General features: G+C 47.5%; 1 protein-coding gene across 2 annotated transcripts in view; it reads right to left on the bottom strand.

Moving 5' to 3' along the window:
- NTRK3 (neurotrophic receptor tyrosine kinase 3) overlaps nucleotides 1–27,645 on the bottom strand; it is a 218,835-nt gene that overhangs the window by 40,603 nt on the left and 150,587 nt on the right. For both annotated transcript variants that reach the window (XM_063346504.1, XM_063346505.1), the window contains exon 13: nucleotides 1,953–2,083. In XM_063346504.1, the coding sequence (XP_063202574.1) occupies nucleotides 1,953–2,083 (131 nt within the window). The remainder of the gene's footprint in view (nucleotides 1–1,952; nucleotides 2,084–27,645) is intronic.

Here is a 27,645-nt window from a genome sequence, read left to right as displayed (position 1 = left end):
TTGCTGCGGCAGGGCTCAACATGGGTCTGGTACCTGCTGTCCGCGGGGCTGGAAAGGCAGGTCAGTAACTCCATCCTCCACTTAGGTGGATCCTTTCACCTCAGCTTCCCTGCTTTTCCATCTGCCCTCTGCAAGAAATGGGGGTGATACTCCCCCAGTATGTCGCTGGGAGGCTGTGAAGACGAGCACGCTCACACGTAGGGAGCTCTCAGACACAGGAGTGATCATCACAACGAAGCAGTCCACCGAGAAATGAAAAATACGTGTTCGGAGGACATGCCCCGAATACCAGCCCTTCCAGCGTTTCAAGTACTTGACTTTGTAACCTCAACACACTTTGCCGAAAACAGTTTTTGTGTATTTCTCAGGATGTTTTTAGAAGCAAGCTGAATAAAACAGGAAGCTTGTCCATGCCATCACATCAAAACTCAGCTTATCTGCGGGGCTGCAACCTTTAGATCCGCTGAAAATCTGAGTCATTTAACTGAGTGAGTAACACAGCCACGTTCTCTCAGGGAGAGAGTCCCTGAGAGCAGAGCAGAGGCGGCCTCTGGGCTGTGGGCTCAGCTGCCCTAAGCAGCGTGTCCTGCTGCTGCCTTGAGCTGCAGTGACCAGGGAGGTAATTCTCAGCCTCTGTCAGGAGCATGAGACCTTCAGGAAACGCAGCCAAATCTCAATTTAAGATGTAATGCCTTTTTTCCTTTTCCTTTTCCCCCCCCCCCCCTTAAGACTTATAATGTGGCCCAAATTAGAGGGATTTCTCCTCACTCCCCTGCCGGAGCTGGAAAGAAGCCAGATTTGAAGGCCTTGCTCCAAAGCTGGATCTGTATGATCTCGCAGAATGAAAGGCACCCTGGAGATGTAAGCTCATAGTAGCAATTAACAGAAACAAGTTCGGATGCTGTTTCTGCCTACATGCAAATGAAACTCAGTGGAGACTTGAGAGACAGGATTGCATAAGGGACGGCTGACACTGACAGGCAGGTACCAGCCAGATAATCAGGTAATTAATCATATGGGTAGCTGTGCTACCTCAGCTTTAACCAGAGGTGAAAGGTGCAATCTTGCGGTTCACACTCAGAGCGTAAGGGGAACAAAAAAAAGGCTTGAGCTGCCAATGATTAAAACAATTCTCGAGTAACTGGATGCCTCCAGTGTCCTGGAGAGAGTGCTGGAACCTTTTTTCCTGTAGAGCATCGGTTCAAATGCAGATCTTCTTCCAAAGGGTTAGGAGGCATCATTTAACTCCCAGGGATTAGACCTTGGGTGTCTGCCAACTGGTGCCACTTGAGAGGAGGGCGCTTTTCTGCACCGAGTGGTTCTCTTCTGCCCAGAGCCAGGCTGATGGGGCACAGCTCACACGAGGACCCTCACAAGGATGCAAACAGCACAGCACAAGCCAAGCTGAACTTGTGATGGCTCAAAACCACCAAAATAGGAGCGACGTGTGGCTGGGCAAGCCGGAGCCAGGTGGAGTCGAGCTGGGTTGCTTCGCCCATCTTGCATCAAATTGGTTAGCTGTGCTTAAAGTGTTCATTTTTGCTGATGCCTTTTTTTTTCGTGTTGTTGTTTCAGCTTCTGCATGTTCCACAAAGAGATAAAATCCATAAAGAGAAGAGCCCCTGGCCCTTGCAGAGGGAAGGTGGGCTCCACACTGCGCTGCTGCAGCCGCACGGGAGCTCAGAGCTTCCAGACCAGCTTCTCCTCCTCCTCTGTCTCCTGGCTGCGTCGGCAGGAAGAGAGGCTTTGGCATTGGTGAGAACAGACGACCTTGAGGCGAAACACTGAAACTTTGTGTGACTAAGTGGATTTACCACAATCTCCGGCATCAGATAAATCTCCGTCCCTGGCCCCCAGCCCTCCCTTGCTTCCCTTTCCCACGCAGGCTCATCCAGTCTCGCTCCGCCGGCCAGCCCCTGCCCTCCTCTCTGCCACTCGCCCTTGGGATTTACCTTCACTGCCACCAGCATTTTGTCGTTGGTGGGGCTGAGGTTGTAACACTCGGCCAAGAACACCTTCCCAAAGGCGCCTTCTCCCAGCTCCCTCTTCAAAACGATGTCTCTCCTCTTAATATGCTGGACATCTGTTGGAGGGAGGGGAGGAAGAGGGAGAGGGTTGAGGGAAGAATGAATCAGGGTTAATTCAGGGAATGGAAAACAACTAATTCAATTTTCTAGCAAGCTGCGAAGGATCTGAAATTGCTTTGCAAAAATATCTACAGGGATCTTTTTACCCACCCACGGAACGCAGCCATCTCTGGGACGGAGTTAGTCTCATGCAAAACATCTGCGAGGAAAGTACTTGAGGTTTATCACCTTTTCACTACAAGCTCGCAGCAAGCTTGTCCTCAGGGAGAGGAACCTTTGGGGCAGAATCTGCTACAAAGACCTGAATCTCTTTGGAATGATCCTGGAAATAATTCATCTCCTGCGAGGCGTAGCAAAGGTCACATACCTGCCAGGCCAGGCGAGATTAGAAGGTCCTGTTGAGTTTTGCATTTCAGTCAGGACCAGTTTAAACCCAAACTCGGGCAGATTTTTGATGCTAAGCCTTGGCAAGTCAAAGCATTCCCAAGAGGAGGACGACCACTGACCCCCATGCACCTTAGGGCACCAGCAGGAGCTGGTTGGAAGTGCCGAGCGCTGCCCCGCAGCAGGACTCTGACCCTGCAGCCATCTCCTGCATGACTGTTCCCTCAGAAACAAAGTCATCCCAGGATAAAGTCACTGGCACAACAGACAAATGCAAGCCATTAGTTTCAATGATCCTTTCCACTGACATTTAGGACAGTGAGGACTGACAGAGAATAGCACCCGAGGTTTCAGGAAGAATCCAAAGAGCAACAGCTATTAGTTTAATAAAGGTACAAAGGACTATGAAGATTGGTCTGCTCAGCTAACAGGGTCACTCATAAGGGCTAGATCTACCCAGGGACTAGTCACCTAGAAGGGTAGGTAAGTGACTAGCAGGACCTCCACAAATGCTGGCTCCTGATTAAACGTCACTGGTTGCTGAGAGTACTTGGGGGGTCTCCATACTCTCTTTGGGGGACAACACTAGGACACAGATACTTTCTGCCAAAGCTCTAAGTACCTTTCTGGCATCACTGTGCCCATACAGCTCCTCTGGCAACACAAAGAGGAGCATTGTCTGGAGGCACAGTACCCAAAACTTCACCTCTCTAAACTGCCCGTCACTGGAGCTTACTGCCTTCCTTGAGAACTGTGGTAGCACAGAACACCCCCAGCTTCAGCCTGATGGTCATGGCAGGGCCCTGAGAGCTACACACTTTTCTCCAGTGCTTGGTGAGCAAAAGCTGATGCGTTAGAGGTCTCCTCAAGCAGAGGCGTTAGATGGGACAGTACCTTCTTTCCAGTCCTACCCCGGGGCATTCATAACTTGGCCCTGCATCTGTTTGCTCACAAGCTGGACAGCTTTTGTGTCTTTTCCATCTTTTCCACGTGCCACAGGAGATGCACAAGTATGCACCCCTTTGCTCAGATGCGTTTCCCTTGAGGCACCGCCGATGCAACAGGTGGAGGTGACCAATACCGGGTTTCAAACTGGCTGCAGGGAAGCATCACCAACAGCGATCACCATCTGCCACCAGCTCCTACCACCCAAGTAGGCACCCGCATCCACCCAAGGGAGCATATGACCCAAAACTACACAGGTACCACTTAACGCATCAAAAAGCCAATGGATTGGAAGACTAATATCCTAATGGCTTTCATACAATTAAGCTTTTTAATTAGGAGCTCACAGGCAGGTTTAAAGAGCTGCCATCTCTGGCCCTTTTGCTTGTTTGGGAAGATGGATGCTGCGAGATCGCATAAGCAATGGGCCTTGTAATGAACGAGGCCACTATAGAGAATTCCCGTTGACCTTTTCATTAATTGTTCAATAGACTGAAAACTTTTAGTTACCAATATTAATAATATTAGTAACATTAAGGCACAGGATGGTAGGCACATCCAAAATGACTTTGGTTTTAAATTTGCAGTGACAGCCAGGGAGAACAAATCACATGTGGACTTTGCCTTCGCCACCTGGTTTAGTTGAGTGTTTAAGGAGTACCTTGAGAAATCTGAAATACTATGTGTTGAAATGTTAAGTGATGCACTTAGGTGAGGAAAGTTCTAATCTAAGAAAAGCTCAAATGACACCTATTTACTTAATAGAGTAGAGAAAGAGGTTTTTTTCCTCTTTTTCTTGGCAAGCATTTCTATAACACTCATCACTACAGTACCTAGGATTTACCGTATTGACAAACCGCATATTTGCATTCTCGGTCTCCTGAATAGCAGCAGTCAAGAAAGCTGCAGGGAAATAATCTTGTATTAAGAAGAGCCCAAGGACACTTTAAAAAACTCGGAATCCCAACAGAAACATCGCATTTGCAATCCCATTGTCCCATTTTGTGTGAGATGAAGTTAAAAAGGAAACTGTCTCAGAATAAGCAGCAATACTATTTGAGATTATTTACGCTTCTGATGAGTAAGCGGTGACACCATGAGAACTGAAGCAAACCTTTCTCTCTGCACTCCCCAGGGTCTTGCCCAAAATTTTCAGCTCCCAATTCTTCCTCCCAACAACATCTTAATAAATGATCAGACGTTTCTGAGAACTGGCATCCAGACTGTGTAATTATGTCTACATTATTAAAATAATATCCCATCTGTCTTCAAGACCAGATTTCGCAGCAAGTTGTTAAGGTCACCTGAGAAGCTTCAGGGAAAATTTATATGAAGAATTAAAGAAGATATTGTGGCAGACGGAGTTGAACTGAGGGAGGAGCGATCCTTTTGAGGTAGCGGGCTCACGTAGTACTGCTGGATTCCAAGTAAACTCGGATGGTTAAAAGAAAAGGTTGATGAAGTTAAGCAGTTTGACAGCAACCGGACAATCTTAACGTACAGTCAGAAAAGTACTTTTGCTGATCACAATTTCGGCGTCGAATGGCTATAAATTTTGCTTCATAGTATTTTAGGCACAAATGGAATAATGAGTGAGTTATAATAAAGTGAGTTATAATAAATTGCTTTTTCACACGCTATCGGCTTAAAATGCTGAAGTTTACCTCAAATTCTTCCATTCACGGTGAGATCAGCGCTATGATTAATTCTACATTACTATTAAATATGGGCTTGAAACAGAAAGCAATGACAGACCGCCCTGGCACTGCGTGTTATTGTGCTAACCTTGCATCTCGTTGCTTGTCTGTCCTGGCTGTAACTCATAAGGAAGGCCGAGTAGCCACGAAAGATGCTGTGCTGCAAGGGCACCCGGGAGGTTCATCTGCATAAATCTGTTTACCTCCTCCCGGAGAAAGCTGGGCCCTGTCTGATAAACAGCTGGTGTTTATTTGTTTTAGGCAGGCAGCGGTGTGCTAATCTGTCTCGGCTGTGTTGCAGTCAGCCTTGCCGACAAGGTGTACGCAAACTGTCTTCCCATAAGTACCACTCTCTTTTTTTTTTTCTTTTTTTTTTTTCCCTCCCCCCCTGTACCATTAACTTACAAAAACAAGCCAACAAGACAATTCAAAAGAAGAATCTATGCAGGAGCCACAGCAAGACCTGATGGGAAAATAACCAGACTTGACAGCGTGATGGGAACTCATTCAAGGCTGTGCTGTATCTGCAGGAAGGATGTGAGCGCACAACACTGAAGTAATTCCAGTTTTAAATGAAACATCTTGCAGCCCTTGTTTTGGGATTGCTACGTTGCTGCACGACGTAGGAGAGTTGGGCAGATTCCCTACCTTCCTTCTTGTCCATCAAGATTTAACGCATGGAGAAGGAGCTCTTGCCTTCACTGTTGCTCTGAATAACACATGAACCACATCGGAAAACACCCGACCCGCAGCTGGTTGGAAATGCCCCGTGACTTCAGTTCAGTGATAGTAGCAGGTGGATAACCTGCAGCATCAGCAAGAGGGTAAGTCTGGTACGCTGCACTCACCTTTACAGGTTGCTTCCAGGGCTGAAAGCTTTCCTTTTCTCTGGAAGAGCCAAGGCAGAAGGGTTGCTGCTTTGGATCTGCGATGGGATCTTACCTAACCTCCTCTGAACCTTTTGCAGGATGGCTGACTTGATCTGTGCTTCAAGTGCACTCAGTCAGAAAAGTGGCTGTCTAAAAACAGCAACTTCTTCCTCCCTGTGTTTGCTCCCATGTGCCCCTGAGTCATGTCTGCTCCTCTCCTCGACACAAACGTATTCTAGCTTGCTAACCTTGCGAACGCAGCACAGCCATGGGATATAGGGGAAGAAGAGGGAAGAAAATTAATTCTGCTTTTCTCATACATCAATCTACCATGTCCTGATGGGTCACTTCTGCACTGGCCCCTGGGACAAAGCCTGGAAAAGCCAGAACTTTTTCGCTTAAATCACCGATTCAGTGAGTCTTCACCCATCTTTTACGCTCATATTGCAGAATCTCTCTTGCTTGTGAGAACGTCAAGGCAAAAAGACCCTGACTCAACTTCGAAATCCCAGGTAGAGCATATCGAGCTGATAACAGACTGTATACAATGAAAACGCCCTTTTCCTAATAACCACCAGATTGCAATCACAGAAGCAGAAACGGGGAAGTTGCATGGTTACCTTTCATGAATCTAATTTTCCAATTATTGTCTCATTTCTAAAGCAGTCCTGGGGGTCGAGTGAGGAAGAGACGGGTTCAGTGACACTGCAAATTCTGCATTTCAGATTCCCGTCACAGCCAGCATCCTTAAAACCATGATTTTACAATACTTTTGAAACCTGGATGCACATGATTGTGTTTGGACACAAACGACTACAGTGGGAGGTAAATGGACAAATCAAACTCCAGAGTAAACCACGAGCAGTGTCAGCACTTAAGTTACAACAAAACGCAAAGCTACTTCTTAAGGTGGATCATTTACACCAGGAAATTAATTCCTCACATCTCCCTCCCACATACAGCGGTCTGTCTGGCTGCTGTATTTCTCGTGGGTTTCCTGTCCTTGGACTCTTAATTCACAAACAACATATAGCTCACTAGGGAAACAGCAAAATTACAGAAATTTCTCCTTTTACTTTTGCCACCCTGCTGCTATAGCAGCTTTCTCTTCTAGCCTAGAAAAGACCAATATCAATTTTCTATCAGTTTCTTCTCCTCCGCACATGTGGCCCTGTTTTCCCTAGAGGTATGTCCTTTCCTGCACCTCTCCATCACCTGCTCCTCCCTCCCTTCGCTTTGTCATGTCACAGCATTTCTGCTCTCCTTTTCTTCTTTATTTCTTGTCCCTCTTGCTGTTCAATCCCTGTTTTAAAACTGCCTTCTTTTAGATGTGTTTCTAGGGTACCCTGATTCGAGTTTGATCTTGAGCTCTTTGTGGTAATGGCCTTGATTTTCATAAGCTTCTAAAGACTCATTTGCATCAACAACACTTTATAAATGATAACAACAATGACATTTTTTCAGTAGTGGCTGAGTCAATTGCTGTAACGACTAATTTATGCCAAAGAATTGTCTCTTTTTTCTTTATACATAAGTTGTCCACAAAAAGGTAGCAAAGTTCTCAGTTAGTCGATATGATTCATTCACTTCTTTCTTGACTCATTGCTAAAATAATTCTTATGAATAAACCCTGCATAGCCTCCCTGCTCCGTGACAATTAAAATCCAATAAACAAAGCTCATAATTTACACTGGAAATCTTGTCATTAAGTCATGTTACTACCAAACAGAGCGCCTTTCATGTCAGGCAGTCAATTGCAACCTGGATGTCAACCAAACGTGTTGATGAGTTACCCGATGTACCTGATCAGAGCAAAGTGTGCAGATCAGGTAGGACCAGATCAAAAAGCCTTGCCACCGGAGGGCTGATAAGTCATTCTCTCACAGACTTGTCTCGTAGTGAGACAAGATAATGCATAGGCTAGCTGCACAGAGTCTGAGTCTCCTTCCTGGCATGGTGCAAATCCATCAAAGTCAACGAAGGATATTGATTTCAATTGTGGACTGCTGTGAAGTACACGTAAACAAAGGGAGAATCACTCCCACATCATTTTAAAAAATGGAGACATAAACAGGCTGTTGCTTATCTCCATATGGACTCTGAGTAGGTAGGCCCTCCATTTCTGGTGGCTTCTGTCCCAGCTCCAACATGAGCTACCTCTGCGAAAAGGCCCAGATACAGGTTTTGACAGCTCGATGCAGTGCTCAGATGCTGATTCTTCGCCAAGTTCCTCCGTTACGGCACCCTTCAAGGACTCAGCTTCAAAAGTCATGATTATAAGCACCAAGGCAGTTCTGATGGCCCTTTCAAAAAGACCCCAAATCACAGAGGTTTGCGTAAAGCATAACTGAATCTCTGGGAACTTCGTGGAGTGGGCACAGTCCTTGGCTGAGCCACCTGGGCTCCAACAAATGTGTGCACCAAGGTCCTTCTCCCATCCCCTTCTTTGCAGGCCCTGTGGACAAGACCACCTTGCTCAGACCTTTCTCTTCACTTTGGGGGAAGTATTTCAATGTTACTAATTCTGCATGACAGCTCTCATTCATAGCCATTTGTGTGTCCGCACAGAAAAATATAATGAGAGATTTTCTCACATCTTCCATCCATCCATCTCTCCTTTGGCCTTGATGGAAACAACCTGAAATTCAAAGGGTGCCCTCCCTTCTACAGTGTTACCCTTCTCTTTGCATCCCTTCTAAGGCTTTTTGATTTCCAGCAAACCAATACACATCATTGGTTTTACAGCCTCTCTTCAAATTGTTTTTTATCTTTCGTACCTTGCCAAGATGCTGTCCGCTTCCATCCAGGCACAGCCCCTGGTGCTTGACTATACACTATGTTATCAAACACTCGATCACACTCCTTCATAAAGACCTTAAAAGACAATGACTTTGTGTTTCTGCAATTGTGCGCATTTTCTTGCCATCCCTTTCATTCCTTGTGAGCAGATGCAAGGCACGAGTGCAGGTCCCAGATGTGAAGGAGACATTATTGCCCAGCTGACCCAGCAGACCTGAAGCTAATGCACTACATGCTGCTAAATGGACCTTGGTAAAAAATAGCACACCTAGCTGGATATTCTGGGCTAAAAAAAAATTATCCAAGAATACTAATCTGCAGCAGGAGCTGTCGTTCAGTGTGATCGGGGTCAAGAAAACAGGAGAACAGAAGAACAACCTCAGGAAGCCAGAACTCTGATGCTCTGAAAATACTTTACATCCACCACTTCCAAACACACCTCCAGCGATCAGGACATCATCAGCTCCTCTGGCTTTTGTTGTTGCAACAGCAGGTGGAGGGGAAGCCCTCACCCAAAGAGCTGCCTTTCACTCGCCAGCAAACTCCAGCCAGCCTTGATCGAGGGAGAGCTGCGTTTCTGCAAAACAGCCCTCCAGCTCCACAGAGTGATTTGATTAGTGGCACGGAGCGCCTGGATTAGCACCCGCTGAGCTGCCGTAACTTGAGCTGCCTCTTCTCCGCTGCAGCACCAGCTCCGGTATCAGCCACACAGCAACCACTGGCAACGACAGCCAACACGTACAATGCTAAAGGTAAGCGTAAAGGGAGCGTGTCTGGGTGCGTGTGTAAAGGAGGCGAAAGGCAAAGCACGGTCACCCCTTAGACCAACAACTCTGTAGATGCGAGCCCGGAGCCTGCCGGACTCCCTCACAACATCACACTGAAAACCATTTGGAAGCAGGTGACATCACCTGGTGTGACATACCTGCAAAGTTTAAACCCAAACCAAAGCAAACTCTCATTTTCCCCATGCAAAAAATCTGAAAGATAATAATGTTAGAAGGTGCTTGGCGCCACTGCAAAAACACTTTTAAAGGAAAAACTTCCGTCACAGCTTAAATCTCCTATAAAAACAAAACACGATTTCATCCATTTCAGTCCCATAAAGCTGAGTACAAACCACCTGGTAATTATTTCATGAAGAGAGCAATATAACGTGTCCCATGGCTACTGGGTGCTGAGCAGTCTCAGCTGGGAGGCACAACACCGCGGAGTCCTGCAGAAGCACAGCCATCCTGGGGAGATCCCAAAGAAGAGGAGCTACAGCAAGAGAAAGGCTCCCGCACAACACCCCCAGCAAATGTTTGCCAATGACTAGAGCAGCAAAGAAAGAAGCCTCCAGCACATCTGGGCCTTGCACAGCAGCCGCTCTTGCCTTTAAGATAGAATCCATCTCCTCCTCCTCTTCTTGCAGGTTTGGGACTTACTGAAATGACTAAAGCAAGACCTTGTCATATCAATAGGACCCTTCCTTGATCCAAGAAGGTAAATCCCCTCACCTACGCAGTTGTCAATAGTTAAAATGTCCTTTAGTATGGAGGCCTGGAAGGCTTCCCAAAGGAAATCTAATGTTTGCGCGGCTCCCTGCAGCCGCTGGGGTTGGGGTTCAGGAACAGGCATGCCCTGTAAGCGGGTTCCAGCTGTGCCCCGACCCATGTGCTGTGGCAACATCAGTGCAGAGGGTCTCCACCTCTGCCCAACCTGCTTGTGTCTGAGACGCATGTCAAGGTCCCATCAGGTCAGGACGGACACCACAGTCCCCCTCACTGCTGCCACCTCTGCAAAGCCTGGGTACGCGTCTGCCCCGTGCCTGCTCATGCCTCTCTATTCACCAATTCCTCCTCAGCTACTAAACCCCAGCTGGCTCCCGAGGGGGCACGAAACACAGCTAACCAAAACCTTATTAACATTCCAGACAAAAGACTTAAAAACAGACCAAAGATTCCCATCATCTCCCACACTCTCTCAAATAATTCCTGGCTGACACTAGGCTGCAAAGCCAAACTGCCTCTTCCAGCTTCAGCAGTCTCTCTCCTTAGACATCCAGCATCAATTTCACATCCCAAGGAAATACTCAGGCTCTGACTTTTTGTATACAAGGGTTAACCCCAGAACTGGGCTCTTCTGAGGAGGAAAACTAAGCCCAACGAGAGACAGGTAGAGGAGGAAGTGGAGAGGGCTGCAGAGGTCCTTCCACTGGGTGAAATGCCCAAGAACCCCATGGCAAAGTATCATAAAAGGGACCTTACACAAAGCATCGTCCTCACCGACTCATTGGTACGCTCCAGCAGCTCTTGGAAACAGGGATTGGGATTCTTGGCAGGGTGGGAGGAAAAGGGAGAGGGAGAGGGGAAGGGAGTCTTTCGGGTGAACATGTTTTCTTTCCACCAGCCAGGCCCCGAGGTCCCCTGCTGCCAAAGCACTCAGAATAAAACATTAATTCAATACCACACATTTAATTACACATTATTTGAAAGTGAATTTATTTAACGGAGGAAAATAGTCTTCAGAGAGCATCTGCCTCCCTCAGACTCATGTGTCTGCAGGGAGGGGGCTTGGAGAGGAGATAGGAGGAATAATGGTTTGTTTTACATCAGCAGCTATTGCTGTTCAGTTTATCCCTTCAAAAGGGGAGATTTTAAAGAGATAGAGCTGTGTTTTACAGGAACTTACCGGCTGATTTGATTTTCCAGCTAGTTTTCACTTGATTGGAAAGCGCTGCTGCAGACAGCTATCACTTGTCTTTCTTTTTTATTATTTTTCCGAGGGAAGGGAGGGATTACTGGTGGAGGGATGGAGGAGGATTGGCCGCCCCTCGAGGGACCACGCAGTAGTCAGATTTCAGGCTTAAGGCTTTAACAACGCAGTAATCAGACACTTAACGGCATCCTATTGCCGAGATGGATAATCACAAGAAAGCTGGAAGCAACCGGGTCTCAGCAGCAGCCTCACAGCTTTGAGACTGTCTCCCAGCAGGAACGCAGAGGCTTACCTTCTGCCCCCGAGGTCTCAGAGGCTCTTGGCTATCAGCTCCCCCAGCCTGCGAGTTCATTGCCATGGCTCTGCCAGAAGCCCGTCGGCCCCTGTTTCCAGGCAGTGTCGAGCCTCATATTTCCCCAGTCAAAGCTTCACTGCAGAGAGATGGGGATGGACTCCAGTACCCGGCACAGGCAGCCCCTCCTTGGCTGCGTGTGAACCATGCTGAGCTGCTGCAAGGCCAAAAAAGAGCTGCCGGGTCCTTTGTAGGAAGGAGTTTGCTCGCCGTAAACTCAGCCTGAGCTTTTTCCTTTGCTGTCCTCTGGGTTTTGGCAGCCCTGCAACGTCCCAGCAGGAGGATGTCACTCAGAGCTGGGTTAATTGGCTCATGCCATGCCATGAGCCTTTCTCCCAGCCCTCCTCCCTACACTGGGTCTTCCTCCCACTCCTTAATTTGGGAGCAGCACCAAAAAAAAAACAAAACCCCTCTGTCATCTTTGCAGCAGCCTTGATTAGACTGCAATCCCCTCCCGGAGTGATGGGCAGACATGAAAGTGTGCCGGGCATCCCCGCTGCTGGCACCTGGTGCTCCCTCCAATGGGTAACAGGAGAGCTCAGCCCAGCTAGTACTTACCCCCACAGCGGGATACGTCTCTGACCGACAGACGTCCCATAGTCAATCTATTGCCCTTTCTGGCCTCACCAGCCAGATCCTGCTGGTGCCACCCAGGTCCCAGCAGTCAACCTCAGAGCCATGCTGCAGTTTGCTTTCACACCTGGGTAGATACTGCAGCACTGGGTCCAGGTCACAGCGTTAAGCTTTTCCTTGCAATTTTGAGGACTTAGGAGGGGTTTGATGCTACTGTTTCAATGTTGTTCAGTTGAGGGATCCAGCCACAGGCATATGCTGCTTCTGAATAGTCAGACTCTGCTGTCATTGCCTTCCTAATGCCTTCTTATCTTAATGTGCCCCCGCCATAAATGCTAAAAAATTCCAGATATATTGAGTATGTTCTGGGGACTATGTGACTGTTAGAAGGGTGGTGTTGAAGAAAGAGGTATGGTTTAGAAGTAGTTTGAGCACTGAACCACAGCTGTGGTCCCTGGTGAGGAACCCAATCTGAACAGAGTAAGAAGTGGTCCCAGAGTTGGGTGCAGGATGAAGTAGTATTTTTAGAAGAAGCGCAGTTCCCTCCAGATGTGGAAGTGTGAAAAAACTTTCAGAAAAATCTGTAGCAACAGAATTTCTGGACCGTCTCAAAGCAGGAAATCTGGTGAGAGGGCCTGGTCTTCTGCATTTTCCAGCTAGAGCTCCAGGCAAGTTGGAAATGCTTCCGATTGTTGCCAGCCTCACCATCATCACAAAGGAAAAGGACAATTTTGGAAAAAACATAGCCTCTTCTGCTTTTTTTTTCTTTTCCTTTTGCTTCTGGGATCTCTGGGTACCTATGTCTTTTCTTGCCCCATGAGCAGTCATTCTCCCACCAACTTCCTAGCAGCCTAACTCATGGAACAAGAAAATTCCAGAAGCGAGGCCATATGGAGTGAAAACATGAGGTGTTGAAAGACAGATCTCAGGCTCAAGTTATGATTTCATTAGAAAGCCTCTCTCCAATTTGCCCAATTTCCATCTCTCCCCTTCCTTCCCACCTCCTCCGACTCCCTTTCTCTCAGGACCGACACAGGAGGTGCGCTTACGTCTATGGCTTGATGAGGTGTTCCCTTGGACTCATGTTTTCCTAACACCCCAAACGGACCCTGCTCCGTCTTTGTTTCTGCCTGAGGTTTCCTTGGCTTTCTCCCTACTTGTTCTGTCTGCATAACCCCATCCCTTTTTTCATCTTGCCAACTTCTCCTGCAGAAGGAAACCCCTGAAGGAGGAGTAACGTGAGACAGCTCTGCCTGCTGAGCTCTAAAATTACTGTGGTTTGGGTGATTTCGGCAATTGTTATGAGGCAGCAAATTATGCAGAGAGGAATAAAGAGAAGGATGGATCATACAAAGGAATTAGCTAATCTGATGGGGATAGCAGCTGGTCCTCGTTTAGCTCTCCAGGTCTGTGCATAGTTGGGCCTTCCTGTAACTCCTTTCATCTATGTCTGAGTCACAAGTAGGATGCAACGAATATTGGTCTGGTGCTCCTGTGATTCTTCACACAAAGAGAAATCCACCTTTCATCTCAGGTCCCCCTAGCTGCTGAAAATGAGCAGGGTAGCTCTAGATGAGCGACAGGAGTCCACCAGTACCCAGGGTCCATCATGTAGAAGGGGACCTCAGAAAGGTCACATGGCTTGGCCATGTGTCGACTGCAGAGCTGCTCCATGGTGGGATCCAACTCATTTCACACACACCTTTCTTCTCCTTGGCAGAACCAGAGTGCTTTGAGGAGTGAGAAGTGAACGCGAAAAAGTCCTCCTTGGACAAGGCTTTGGAAATCCCTCATCACCAGGAGTTCAGGACTATTTAAGGAACCACATGCTCTTGTTAGGACACTACCCTTCCTTCCCTGATGGTACTATTTTATCGTATCCTCGCCGTGTCCTGCCTTTATTATGATTATAAATGAGAATCCATCTTGGTTTATTGTCTCTGACACTCACAGCTTAGGGAGAACTTGGGGTAATAAAACACTGTGTGTTTGTCCATTTGTTTGTCTGTCATCTTTCAGCGATGCCCCATGCCATTATGAGCCAGATGGTCGGGGTGAATCTTCGCAGAAAAACATCACAAACTTCACTGCGAGCAAGAGGGGAAAAAAAAAAATAAAAAATCCTACAGTTTTCTCCTGTGGCAAAACATCAGTGTCTGCACCAGGGGAAAAATACCCAGTTAATTCTTCTTAAGGGCCCTGGTGAGACTCGAGAAAACATTCTGCAGTGCTGGTAGCCTCAGAAGACATGATTAATTGCAGATGGTGAAAAGGTGCATGTTCAGCTTTAACTGAACTATGTGTGAGGACTGGATGATTGCAAAGTTGGTATTCAAGACACATGGGGAAGGCAACCTACCAGGATCTTCATCTACAAGATCATATATATATATATATATATACACTCTTATATATATATCATACATGGCTTAACAGCTTAAATTTAAATGCGTATACTGGAGTTTTACAGCAAGAACATACGGCCAGTGGAAAGGACCAAAATGCGCAAGACTGCTGAGAAAAGAGGGAAAGGGAAATAACGTTTTGCAGTTCGCTGAGGATGCAGAGGAATAAAAAGGACCTCCCAAAGCTGGCAATAGCATTTTGTAGATTAATATAAGCGGGTCATGCTGCAGAGCGCAGAGTAGGGTATAATGGTGGAAAGATCTGCGATATGCCATTAGCTGTTTCTCTTCGCTAGCCTAGGACAGGTCTCATTTCATCAGAGAATATTTTGAAAAAGGGTATATACGTTGCTTTCCTGAATTGTCTTAATTGGAGGGCCAGCATCAGATACTGGGATGGTAACATGGAAAAATCAGAGCCCGGCTTCCACTAATCTAATCCATCAGTCTGCCTGCAAACCCTGTTTCATTATAGCAATCTGAGCTTGGAAAGTGACCCCAAATTCAGCTTGTATTAGAAAGGTCACCTTGATGTCTTCTCTTTATCAATCAGAGTTTAAATCAAGTCCCTTAACCTTTTCTCAGGGCAGAGATTTTTCAAGCAGGTAACAGGCAAACCTACCCAGAACAACATCTGAGTGCAGATGAGCACCCAAAATTCAAAACTTCCCTCAGACTTCTTGCATTTACCCAGCCAGGCTTCGATTCTCCTGCAAACAGAGCTCCCATCAAGTCATCCAAGGTCTCCAGACTCGAAACTGGAATTGAAGAAAAAGCAGACAAAATTAAAAAATAATGAAGGAAAGAATAATTACCGAGCTGTTCAAAATCACATCTTCATTTCTGGAAGGAGTTCAATGAAGGAAAAGATTCCTATGCTGTCCAGCTTGCTTCATTTATCCTTTCTTCATAGATGGCACTGTATCTCCGTTGCATAAATTGCAGTCTCCCCGTGCCATGTCTCCTCCAGTGTGGGTATATTCCCAGGGCTGCCCATGGTATTGCAGGAGGGTCAAAGACGACCTCCTTCTCCCTCTGGTTCTCTCCTCTCACTTGGGTTTCCTCTCTCAAACACCTCCCAAATCATGAGAGGCACGGGGCACGTTTGGGACTTCGGTATTGTCAGCGCTGGTGAAAAATCACCCACGTCCGTGGTGTTACAGCAGGGATGACTTTGGCTCCTGCTTTCAGTGTTTCCTTGTGGATCGTTAGCAGACGTTATGAAAAACGCAGATGATTAAGGCTGACCTCCAGGACACATCACTTTCAACCTCTTTCCAATTGGAAACACTTTTAGCAATAGCTCCTTTCTGTCTCATGCTCTTGGGGCAGATTTCCATGCAGGCTTTTATTTTAAATCCTACGCCAGTTCTTCTACCCCCAGTCATTAATCCCTGGTGCTGGTCCTTGTCAAATACTTGCTGAAAATCTCAGTGCACTATATCCACTGAATTTCCCTTATATATAGTGGCAGTTAGCTCCTTGGGGAACGCCAGCAGATTAGTTGAGTGTGACCTCCCACTACTTCAAGCCGCATAAGTTTGGCCTTCACAGAGCGTTGCTTTTCCAGGTGTTCTCCCACAACATCCCTTAAAGTTTAAGATTTCCAAGAAACTTCCCAGAGCAAACATTAAACTTACTGGTCTGTCTCTTGTCCCCGTTATGTCCACCACCTTCCAACTCTCTTCCACCTGCCCCATTTCAGACACGTAATTTAAAATGTCAGTGAAGAGCCGTGTGCGTGCCCGCAGTTGTGTAACGTTACGGGATGTGCTCTCCATCTGTAGAGGATGCTCACCTTGTCCCGTGCCCTTGAAGAGCTGGCCACCGATATGGGGATGTCTTTCTCTTCATCCTCTATAAAGTTGGATGCAATTTTGGCAGACGAAAAATATTTAATAATCCTTCTCTCCTCTTATCACTGATATAAGCTGGCTTTTGTTCTCTGTCGCGAGTCTAAGTTCTCCATATATCACTTTCAAGATAAGCACTTTCTCCTCTGTATCCTCTGTACCAGCTCACTGTTCTCGAAATTCCAAACCCCTCCTTGCTGTGAGGCCAGTTTTGTTGTCTCTCAGAGATACTTAGGTGTAAAAGGACCTTGCCGTCTGAAATACATCCTCAGCATCCCATATGGCTGCTGCTTTCCATCCCTTTTTTCTCTCTGGCTTTCTTCTTCCTTCCCTCTCCTTTCACTGCGATACTTCAGCAGTGCCCTATCACAGTCTCTGTCTCTTGCTTAGCCAGCCTGGCGTACGTCAGTCCTTTCACCCCTTCTTTTCTTGTCTTTTTTTTTCAGTAGACTTGAATGATTAGGGCAGCCTTCCCAACCGTAACTTAAAAGACCTGCATTAAAGCCCAGCCAGCTTTCTCCAGCTCATTTTGCATTCCCCGTAAGCCTGCTCGCCGAGAGGCCGGTGGCTTTGTACGGCTGCCCTTTCTGCAGACCCTCCTCAGCACTTCAGCTCTGCAGGGAATATAATCACTGCATCCTAGATGCTCTTCAATTTCAAGTGTATTTATTACAGCTGCTCAATTTCCTTTAATCTGTCATTTCTCCTTCTCCTCCCCCCACGATTGCTTTCTTTTCACTGAACTATAAGTGCACTGAAGGAGGCTTTTACCTCTGACCCTCGCTGCCCGCTCCAGCCCCATCCCTGCACTGACTCACGCTGGGTGCCTTGTGCACTGATTATCGCTCGTTACCGTCTGGCTTAACGAATGCGCCGGGCCCTTAGCAAACAAGTGCAAATGTCGCAGACAGCACGCTCCCACTGGTGACCCCTCGGGACTAATTGAGGGAGAGAAGACAACACTTTCATGCACAAATTGCCTGTATCGTCAGCACCGAGATGGAAATAAAGACCGAGAAACTCTCCCAGGCCTGTCTGAGAGAAGGAAACCTTAATGACAGATAGTGCCCGTGTCTGCCACAGTCTTGTAAAATAACGTACTTCTCGGGGGGGTTGAATTATGTTTTTATGTAGGGGATGCGTGTCCTTTCAGCAGCAAGGTTGAGCGTAAAACCACAAGCATCTCTTCAGAGCCAGAGCTGAAACAGCTGGAGAAGCCCCAGTTGATAGGAAAGACATCAACATGCCTTCCCGTATGTTAAGCTGTGTGAGCACGCACACACTCTGAGGTTTAATTGGTGTATTAATGTATTAAAGCACTGACACAAACAAACAGGGACCGCTTTCATAAGCTACAAAATCCTTGAGTACATTGTAATTAGCTGGGCTTGTTAAACCACTTAATAAGGAATAGATAGCATGTGTCTGATGCCCCCCGCGCCTTGGCTCAGTGAGGAAGACAGGCAAGTGCTTAAATACGAAATGAGTTCAGTTCTTAGGTGAACTCTTAAGAAATATCATTTCATTCCCTGTCACAGGGAACTTCTGCCCAGGGCAGACACAGCTGAGACCAGTGCCAGGGTCACAGGTTTCTCTGGTCACAGTCCCCGTCCTTCCCCTGGGGTCCTGCTCCCTGTCTGGCCATGCGCTCCCGCGTGCTTCTGTAGGAACTGCAATAGCCTGGGGAAGGCAACACGCTTGCCTCAGTTTCCCTCCCTGCAAATGGCCTCCAAACTATACCTTTAGCAAGTCTTATTGACTATTGCTTGCAAAAGTGCTCTGAAAACCTTCAAATAGGACAGATACAGAAAAAGGGAAGCAACACAGCAAGACAAAACACCGTGTAGACAGCACTTCTCGGCAGATCCCAAAGCTTTAGAGACTAACTGTAGATTCACAGGAGTCCTTTCTCCTCTCCAATCCTTTCCTCTCAACTCACTACACGATTTCACAGGAGCAATCTCACCCCTCAGCCTTGACTGGAAGGGGCTGGGGGGAAATGCTTACCCAGGCCCTTTATTTGGGGACCAAACCTGGAACCTGTTGGACTAGAGACTGTGTGAAGGTGCCTAAGGATACGCCTGATACACTCAGAGAAGAGGAAAGAGCTGCCACATACTCACTCCACCACCAGGCAGCTCCCAGGCTGCGTCCAGTGATTTCTAAGGAAAGGTGGGAAGGGCAGGCACTGGGAGCACAGGGAAGAAAGCACCACGCTGGACACGGAGGGAGCGTTACCTTTTCAAATGTTGGCCTTCTTTCCTTGTGACGTCTCGTCTTTTTGGGTATTCTGGGAATGAAATACCTAAAAACCTTTTCTGAACCAGGTAACTGAGGAATGCCAAGCATTTGGCAGTAGGCGAGCCTCCAGCATGTTCATTTGGCTGGGGTATGGAGAGGGGAATATACTCACATAACTCCATATGACACAGCGGCGCTACCTCCACTTTCGCCAGCTCGCAGAGTGGGCCAAAGTAGTGAGAGACAGGAAATCATCCAAAACGGAGCCCGAAAGCTTTCAGTTCAGCAAGTCATTACCAGGACTCATGCTGTGATCACCCTTTTCTCACTCCCTGAGAGGTCCCAGGGAAGGGGAAAACTCAGCACGAACACAACCAGAGCAGGTGAGACGTCTCTAGGGTTACTCAGCATCCCTGAACACGAAACAGGCAGGCAGTGCCTTAGTTTGAATCCCAAAATTCCAGTTTACACTCACAGCAGCACTACCAATCCACGCGTTCCTGTGCAGTCCAGCTGGCTCTCTAGCAGCCAACTCAACTTTCCCCAGCATGTCACCAAGCACAAGAGTAGCTTTGAGAGACTGAGCAGAGAAGCTCCCTTAAACACTGCCTCCACCCAAGTCCACCGCGGGCACTTGCAGCTCTGCAGCTATTCCTAGATCCCAACTGGATTCTTCTTTTCATCTTTGTTCTGCCTCCTGTTCTAGCGCTGAACCCCAGGCCTGCTGCCTTGGAGCTTCCTCCAAATGCTGCATTCATCCATTTTTAAAGGTGACCTTCCAACTTTAAAGGAAGTTAGCATGCCTCACTGTCTTCACTTGCCCTCTCCTTCTTTTCAACCTGCTCTTTATGATGAATTAAAAAGTGGCCTGAAAGGTTTCTCTATTTAAAAAAATAAAATCCTTAGAAAGAGCACATGTTTCGAAATCATTTCTCTCCCAGTTTTTGCAGCAGCCTTCCTGGGTGTCACGGCGCTTGCTTGCTGCAAACCGTCAGCTGCCAGCTCCGATGGTGAAACCCGCTTGGGTGTTCAGATTCCTCCCGTCCCCACAGGTGCCTGCCATCCCCACCCCGCCGCTGGCCCTCTCCTCCCTCGTGCTGTCGCTGCTGTCTGGCAAAGCCGTGCATCCGAAATGTTCTGGGTGAAAAATCACCTTTGAGGGAGCAGGGGTGGAAAGTGTGGCTATTTTTAACTTGGCTCATACCGGACACCCAGGTTACACGGTAGCCTCATAAGCTCTTGTGCTGGCACAAATGAAGAGCAGAAAATAAATGAAGTTCTCTTTATCTCACCTTACTGCCAAAGCTGCATCTTACAAGCCCTGAGGCAATGGAACGGGAAGGTGTCTCCAGCCCTCAGCAGTAATAATATTACTCTTGCGAATGAATTGGTCACAGTAATTAAAATGGCAGTAACAAAGCAACATGATAGTTTCCTGCTGTTGTGGTACAACATTCTGCCACTTAATCAGGAGAAGCAGAACCTGATTTTTTACTGCAATACAACTGAAACAAGAAAGCAAGCTATGATCTTACAAAATGAAAGCTGAACTTCCAGCCCTTCTCTTAGATTACAGAATCAAACCAAAAAAAAAAACAAAAACCAAACAAAGAAAGAGCAGCCAACCAACTAACCAGTCTCTCTTTCACTCTTTTCACTTTTTGGCTATGAGTTCTGGTGCTATTCAGATAGGTTGTGTTGACTATTTCTTTTTGCCAAGAGGTCAGGACACCACAAAACAGCACCATACAACAACGCTCTGGATTCAGTCATTGGCATTTGCCTCCATCCAAGAAACCATAGACATTTTCTGTGCTATGGACATCTTGCTGCCAGGAACAAGAATGACACCCACAAACCCATTCCATGCTGACCACCAAGTGACCACAGCTGAGCAGGAGCCCTTATTCCCAGATGACTTGTGCCACACTGAGCCTGGAAGTGCCTGGGGTCAGCCAGAAAGCAGACGGCCTCTCTTTCCAAACCATTCAGTTACACTTTTCCCTGCCGCTGTTTGCCAGACCCAGCGTCAACCCTTCAACCCTGCTTGGCCCCAGAACATACCTAGGACTCTTTGTTCTCCATCCAAGCCAACGTACCTGTGCTGTTCCCAGCAGCCCCACAGTGCTCTCATACTCTCACTAGGACCTACCCGTTAATCCTTTAAAGGACAACCATCAAGCTGCACAACAAGGGAAGCGGCTGATGATGTTCTTGCTACAATTATGTCCTGAAAGTAGGAAAGTACTTCAGATTTTTTGGAGAAAAGAGGGCTTCCCAAAGCAAAGGCAGGATTGCAAGGAGAAGGTGTTACCGGGTCAAGACTTAGTACAATAAATAATGGAAGGTTCCTCACCTCACACCCCCAGCCTTTCCTTAGCTCCAATGTTCGGTTTCATCTTTGGGCTATGAAAGATTCATGGAGCCTTAAAATATATATAATCTGTATCTCCTAGAACAAAGAGTCTTTATTCAGGGTGTTGTGAGGGAGCAGGGAGCAGCGTGTGCGATGCCTGCACTTGGGCTGGGATGTCCCTTGGGAAAGGACCCTTGTGGCTCCCTGCTTCTTTCCAAATCCAGAAGCTGTTCTGAGAGTGAAGCTGAGCTCTGCGGGAGACCCCAGCTCAATCTCTACGACACAGAGACGTGCTTGCTGCTGAGCGTCTCAAGAACTGCTTTCTTGAATCCCGCCCAGGACCAGCTCAGAGCCAGGCCCTTGTCATCCACCCCTGGCAGCCAGAGCATACAAATACTGCCAGTGCACTGTGGGGGGATTTAAATCATTTATGCATGATTACAGATGGGGAAGCTGCAGCAAAAACTTACCTCCATGTCACAGCCTAATCCACCGAGGACTTTACCATCCCGACTTCCAGTTTTCTGCTTTGGGCAGTAGATCACATTTAATGATTGCGCCTCTCTCCTTGGAAATCCAACACCACCTTTCCGCCATCAATATTTGATTCCTACTATGCATACAAACACAAACATACACACGTCCCTGGCACCATGATCAGCAAACATCTACTTACTTCTCCAGACAAGAACATCACTTCAGGCAATTCCAAGGATGTTATGTCAAAGTAACTCCTTTCCAACTGAAGACATGGCCTTCCTCTGATTTCTTGTTGGGGAACCTAAGCATGGGCCTGGGTAAGATCTGGTGAAAGCTCCAAGCCCATGAGGTTGTACAGGCAAAAGACCAGGCAGGAGATGGAGAGGTCTCAGACAGGGCAGGACTGGCAGCAAAGAGCTGAGGCTCATGTCCACCAAGCTATGGGATGTGTCCCTACTTGTGCTGGCAGGCCAACAGCCCAGGTAGCTGGCAAACCCAAGCTTCACATTCACAAACTAATGGCACAGACATGCCCCAAAAGGTTGAATCATCCCATTCAAGGGATCACCCCAAAATATTCCTGTGCAGCACATTTGGTTTCAGTGGTCCTTTCAGGATTAAAGAGCCAGGTTTTGGTCTATGCTGTATCTACAGCTCATGATTACATTTCCTTGCTCTTTGGAGTCTTAGAGATCTTCTTCTTTAGAAGGGACATTGTTGATCCTTACCCATTTGGGTGTACCTGACGATATCTTTTATGCTGAGGACTCTTCTTTATTTCCTAAGGGTGACTCTGTTTTTTGGCGAGAGATATGCTTCTTCCCTTGTAAGACTGCTATTGGATCAATCTGCCCATTTTCTTTGAGGGTCTGCCCAGCACGATGAATCCAGGGAAGGAAATTTGGCACAGGATTAGATGCTTCACACATTACAGTCATGCAGAGGAGCTTAAGGACCTACACAGAACAGTACCCAACTCCCAGGAGTCCCCTCTGAGGTTAACAGGATTAAACTGAACTTTCAGTCTAGTCACAGGACAGTTTTTTCATCCAAGATGCATTGTCAGGGACTTTGCCGCCTTCTTCTGAAGCTGTGGCTATTAGAGGTCTTCTGTTGGGATTGAGCGGCAAGCATTTCATACGGCTGCAAAAGAGGTGATTCATCTGTAACGCACGCTCTGCTGGCAACAGGCAGAAGGGTTAAGGCGCACCAGAGCCTTTTTTTGCTTATTGTCGATGCAACGAGAAACTAGCACTATCATCAAGTAGCCACCCTTGCAGCTCTGCGCTCCCGAGCTTTCTAAGGAGTGAACAGCCATGCCGAACACCTCCCACAGCTCTGCCATACCTGCCGGCACCCTGCTGCAACCCCCAGCCGCCAGCCCTGACCCGGGTGGTCAAACAGGAGCGACAGGAGGGGGTTAACCCCATTCTCCAGCAGGACTTGGCTCTTCTGATGTTCGGCTGTCACACAGTGCCAGATCTGCAGCATTTCCAGCCAGAAGAGCCCCTGCTAGTTCCTGAGCAGGGACTGACAGTTTCTCGCTGATACTGTCTAATGCAGTCAGTTATCCTGTATGCATTTAGAGCAGATCCATCAAAATAATACCTGCTAGAGGTCTGACTTCAGCGTATTACACACAGTAGCTCCCTGGAAGGAGAAAAACGGCACTTACCTGTCTTTAAGCGAGTCCCTTCTCAGTCGCCTACAACGTCTGTGCACCGTGAGATGTGATGGCTTTGGAGGACGTCTGGAGTTGTTCTAGCAGCACTGAGCGTATGACTGGAGCTTGAACACTCCTAACCATGCAACCCCCTCTGGCACCATTCCACGAACAAATGTGTCTCGGGGAACACAAAGCAAATCTGCAGCCACCTTCAGCAGTCTATGGGGGACTGGACCAGGCACTACCAAGGAAGGAGTAACTGTGCGCAACTGCTCCTATTGTCCCTAAATATTGCTTGGCACTGATGCAGCAAAACTAAAATGTTCTATTGATCCAGAATATCTCAAAAATTACCAGGCACCAAGGCCTCATGAGAAAATCTGAGCAGAGGTACAACTCTTTAGCCCAGCAAGACGAACTCACATTGGTGGTGTTTGAAATGTGCATACTGCATTATCATGATGCCACCTTACAACCCTGTTATTGGCACCAGGGACTGAATCCCGGCAGGACCAGGCCCCGGACACACGCAGAACATCAACTCGCAAGACCACAAGCTCCTTCTCTCCTGTATCAGATATCGCAATACTCTCCGCCGCCTCACCGGTCTAGTCCACAGACTGCAAACATCCCTCCCTCCCTCTCCCAATTATCTTAATAAACAGCCTGGACACATCTCTGACTCACTTAAGATAATGATGACCTGGCCGTGATTAGCTTATTCAGACATCCTGGCAGTTTACCGAGCCTAATGCGACTCCAGTCTGGCTCTTTCTGACTTCTCACGAAAAAGGCTGACCTCCAGCAGCAGCTGCACCACGATCAGCGGATGGAGACCCACATACAGATCAGACACAGGCTGCTCCCAAAACTCAGGCTGGAGCCATGAAGGCTCTGAAAACAAGCTCGTAACTACTCCAAAGGCCTGGGGAACAGCAGTTTGTCTTGCCTGCAGACAGACCTGGTGGGGTGGTACCAGCTCCAAGATATGAAGCAGAAACATGGTGTTAAGGACAACCCCAAATACCAGATTACCAAAGAGCATCTCTGCATATTACATTTCTGGCTGCCTGTCTGGAACATTCACTCACCCAACCTGAGAGCAAAAGCAGCACCAGTCAGCCAGTCACAAAACAGGAATATTTGAAGTAAAACCTTGGAGGAAAAAGGCCAAGTAGTCTGAAATCACAGGCAAACCCTTACAAAAAGTCAACTCATCTGCAGGAATCAGGCACAGGTCACAAATGACTCACTAACAGCAGAGCAAATCATGTAACCAGCACTTGGAATGAATCCCCCTGCTTTGTAGAGAACAACCAAAATCTATTCCTGCTGATTAGTCAGCAGTTACACTCACAAGTTCAAAGTTAATATCAAAGCTCAAATGTAATTGTCTTGTACTTGCACCCTGCTTTACTGCTGGAGAGACCATCATCTTCACTTAGCGAAGGAATCATCTCGCATTTATTTACTGGGGCTGGAAGTGTGGGTTGGGGTTTAATTCCAGCTCTTAACTTGACAAACTCAAAGCCTGAATTCTGCCTCAAAGCGCTGCCTGGCAAAGGCTCAGTTAACTCTCTTTTGAATTTCTGTACCGATTTCAGGAAGAACAGGCACTTACCACTTCTCTGGAAACCAGTTACCAAATCCCAATAAGGAAGATGGAGAAACAACCCCCAAAACTCCAACGGTGCATCCAAGGACATGAAATTCGGAACTAAAGAATGATGTCAGGAACTGACACAAGCAAACTGAGCTCCCAGCAGAAGCAGAAAGGCATCGTATCTGCACACCTAAACCCACTGTGTCTTCCCCACATGTCAGTTTATAAGAAACACAACGGAAGCCCCATCAGGCCAATTAACTTATTCTTACCATTGGGTTTCCTACATTGTTTTATAGGGGCCAAGGCAAAGCAGTATTGATGTGATCCCCTATGGTGTGGACGCAGGGTAGGATGTCCTACAGCCTGCAGTGCACCCCTGTGGCACAACAAGCTCAGGCCACCGGAGATGTGGAGCCAGCGGCTAATGCTCTGTGGCATCAGACCACTCGCTGGCATCACCAAGGAGCCTTTCTGTCATGAGGGGGAAGGGGGTGGGGGACACTGGGGAAATCCAAAAGATACAAGCAAAGCAAAATGCGCCACAACAGCAGAGGAAGACATGTCATTGCTTCACCAGGTAAAGCACCTTTTCCAGCTGCGTGTGTGCCAGTCATCCATCACACTCTTTCCCCTTCAAAGTGGCTGTATGCACGTTCCCACGGCTTGTTAAACTTTTCTGCCGATTGATCAGGGTCTGCAGGCACTGGTAAATACACAGTTAATAAGGACTCTTTGGCTCATTGAATAAACCGCACCAGAAGCACTTCAAAACATTAAGCAAAAATGAAGTCACCCAGCATTGATTTCTTGCATGCTCTCTTCCTGCTGCTCCTCCAAACCTGCGGTTTTTAGCTTTACTACTGTGTCTGGGCCTCTTTATCCTCTGCTAATGCCAGGGCTTAACCCCGAGGATCCGCAGTTTGTTCTGAGTACAAATCAGAGCAGAGCAGTGATGCACTGCTGCAGTTTGCTGAAACAGCAGAAACACCTCCCTCTGACTTTCCACAGCTCCTGGGACTTCTGGCCCACCACCCTGGTCGCAGACGCATACCGGAAAGGCCAAAGACCTGGTGGTAGAGAAAGCTGCCACCTTCGGAGAAGCTCCAGCCTCTTGAGAAAGAAGGGCTGACTGCTTAGAAGCACATCTAAATAAACAAAAGAACAGCAAAACCATCAAGACTCATCCTGTGCAACTTGGATAAGCAGCTACAGAGACTCAGCCGTGACCTACAGCACCACACACATCACTCGCCCGCAGCAAGTCCAAGCCCAAGGTCCCACCACACCATGCTTTGTTTCCATCATGCAGAGAGGTACCTTGCCAGAATCATAACGTGCCCATCACACTCATTCCAGGCATGAACTAAAAGAAATAGAACTCCACCTTTTTAGAGTCAAAACACAAGGAAACAAAATTTCTCTGCTTGTTCACATGCAGGCTCCACATTCTACAAGAACTGAGAAGGCAGGATTGTGATTTTGAGGAGGAGATGATACGTACCACTGCCTGCACCCTACCAAACCAGTACCCCAAGCTCCTTCAGTAATGAGCTATGTAAAGAGACATTTGAAACCAGTGTAAGAAGGGAGAGCAGGACGGCAGTATCAACTCAGGGTACAGCTGTCTTGAAAAGCATGAAGCCTTCACACAGGTGAAGGCACAGAGGCAACCAAGAAGCAAGCACAAGGAGAAACAAGTGCCCAACCCCTCTGCAATACATGTCAGAGCCCACCAGCACAGTTAAGCTACCTTCTTAGGAACTGGCAGCAGCAAAAACATTGTGGGAACTCACGGGTAAGGAACCAGTTGCCCTGAAGCGCAAAGCAAGGTGGACTAAGGCTGACCATACCAGCAGGCTAAGTAATTGGCTAATCGACCCCCTGTTTGCAATGCTTCTGCGCTGTGAAACTTGGTAACAGACCCTGGAGTAGTGGGGAGGAAAAGGCAGAGCTTCCACACCCGTGTTTGTTTCCCAATCCTCAAAAAGGAGAGGGAAATAGGGATGAAACCTGATGCAGCTCAGCTGCCCGTCCCGTGAGTAAGCTTATATGTCAGGAGACAACCATTTGTCTCAGGCATCGCAGACATTCCTGGAAAGGTAAGGATCTCAGCCACCACCTAATCCTGTGAACCACAGCACCCAATCACTTCTAGAAGCATACTCATTAGAAGAGAATAGCATGCAGAAATTCACTCATAGCATCATTTTGAGACATTTTGCTTGAAAGTCATGCCAGGAAGTTGTAGGAACAGAATGATGCTGGAAAACATGTTTCTATTTTGCTCATCAAAACTCTCGCCAGGTTTTCTAAAAGGGTTCCAAGCATCATCCACCGATATCAGCTCAAACACACCCCCAGCCTCATGCCCACAGCCACCTGCAGGTTGGCATGGCAGCTTTCAGTCACATAAATGACATGTCCCATTAACAATACTAAGACACAACCACTAAGACGCATCCTCATGCCAAGTCCTGCACTTCCTGGAGCAACCAACCGTCCTTACACGACCTCCTGACGAGTAACCTGAGTGCGGCACTTGCTCGTACCCCACTGCCTCTACATCACACACATCTTCACTACCTTAATAGGAGGCTAATTGTTCCTGATGAAGGGACAACAGTCCAACACC

This window comes from Chroicocephalus ridibundus, chromosome 9, assembly GCF_963924245.1.
Source record: "Chroicocephalus ridibundus chromosome 9, bChrRid1.1, whole genome shotgun sequence".
NCBI lineage: Eukaryota > Metazoa > Chordata > Aves > Charadriiformes > Laridae > Chroicocephalus > Chroicocephalus ridibundus.
The sequence above is the reverse complement of the archived record's forward strand: the minus strand, read 5'-3'. Positions and strand labels throughout refer to the sequence as shown.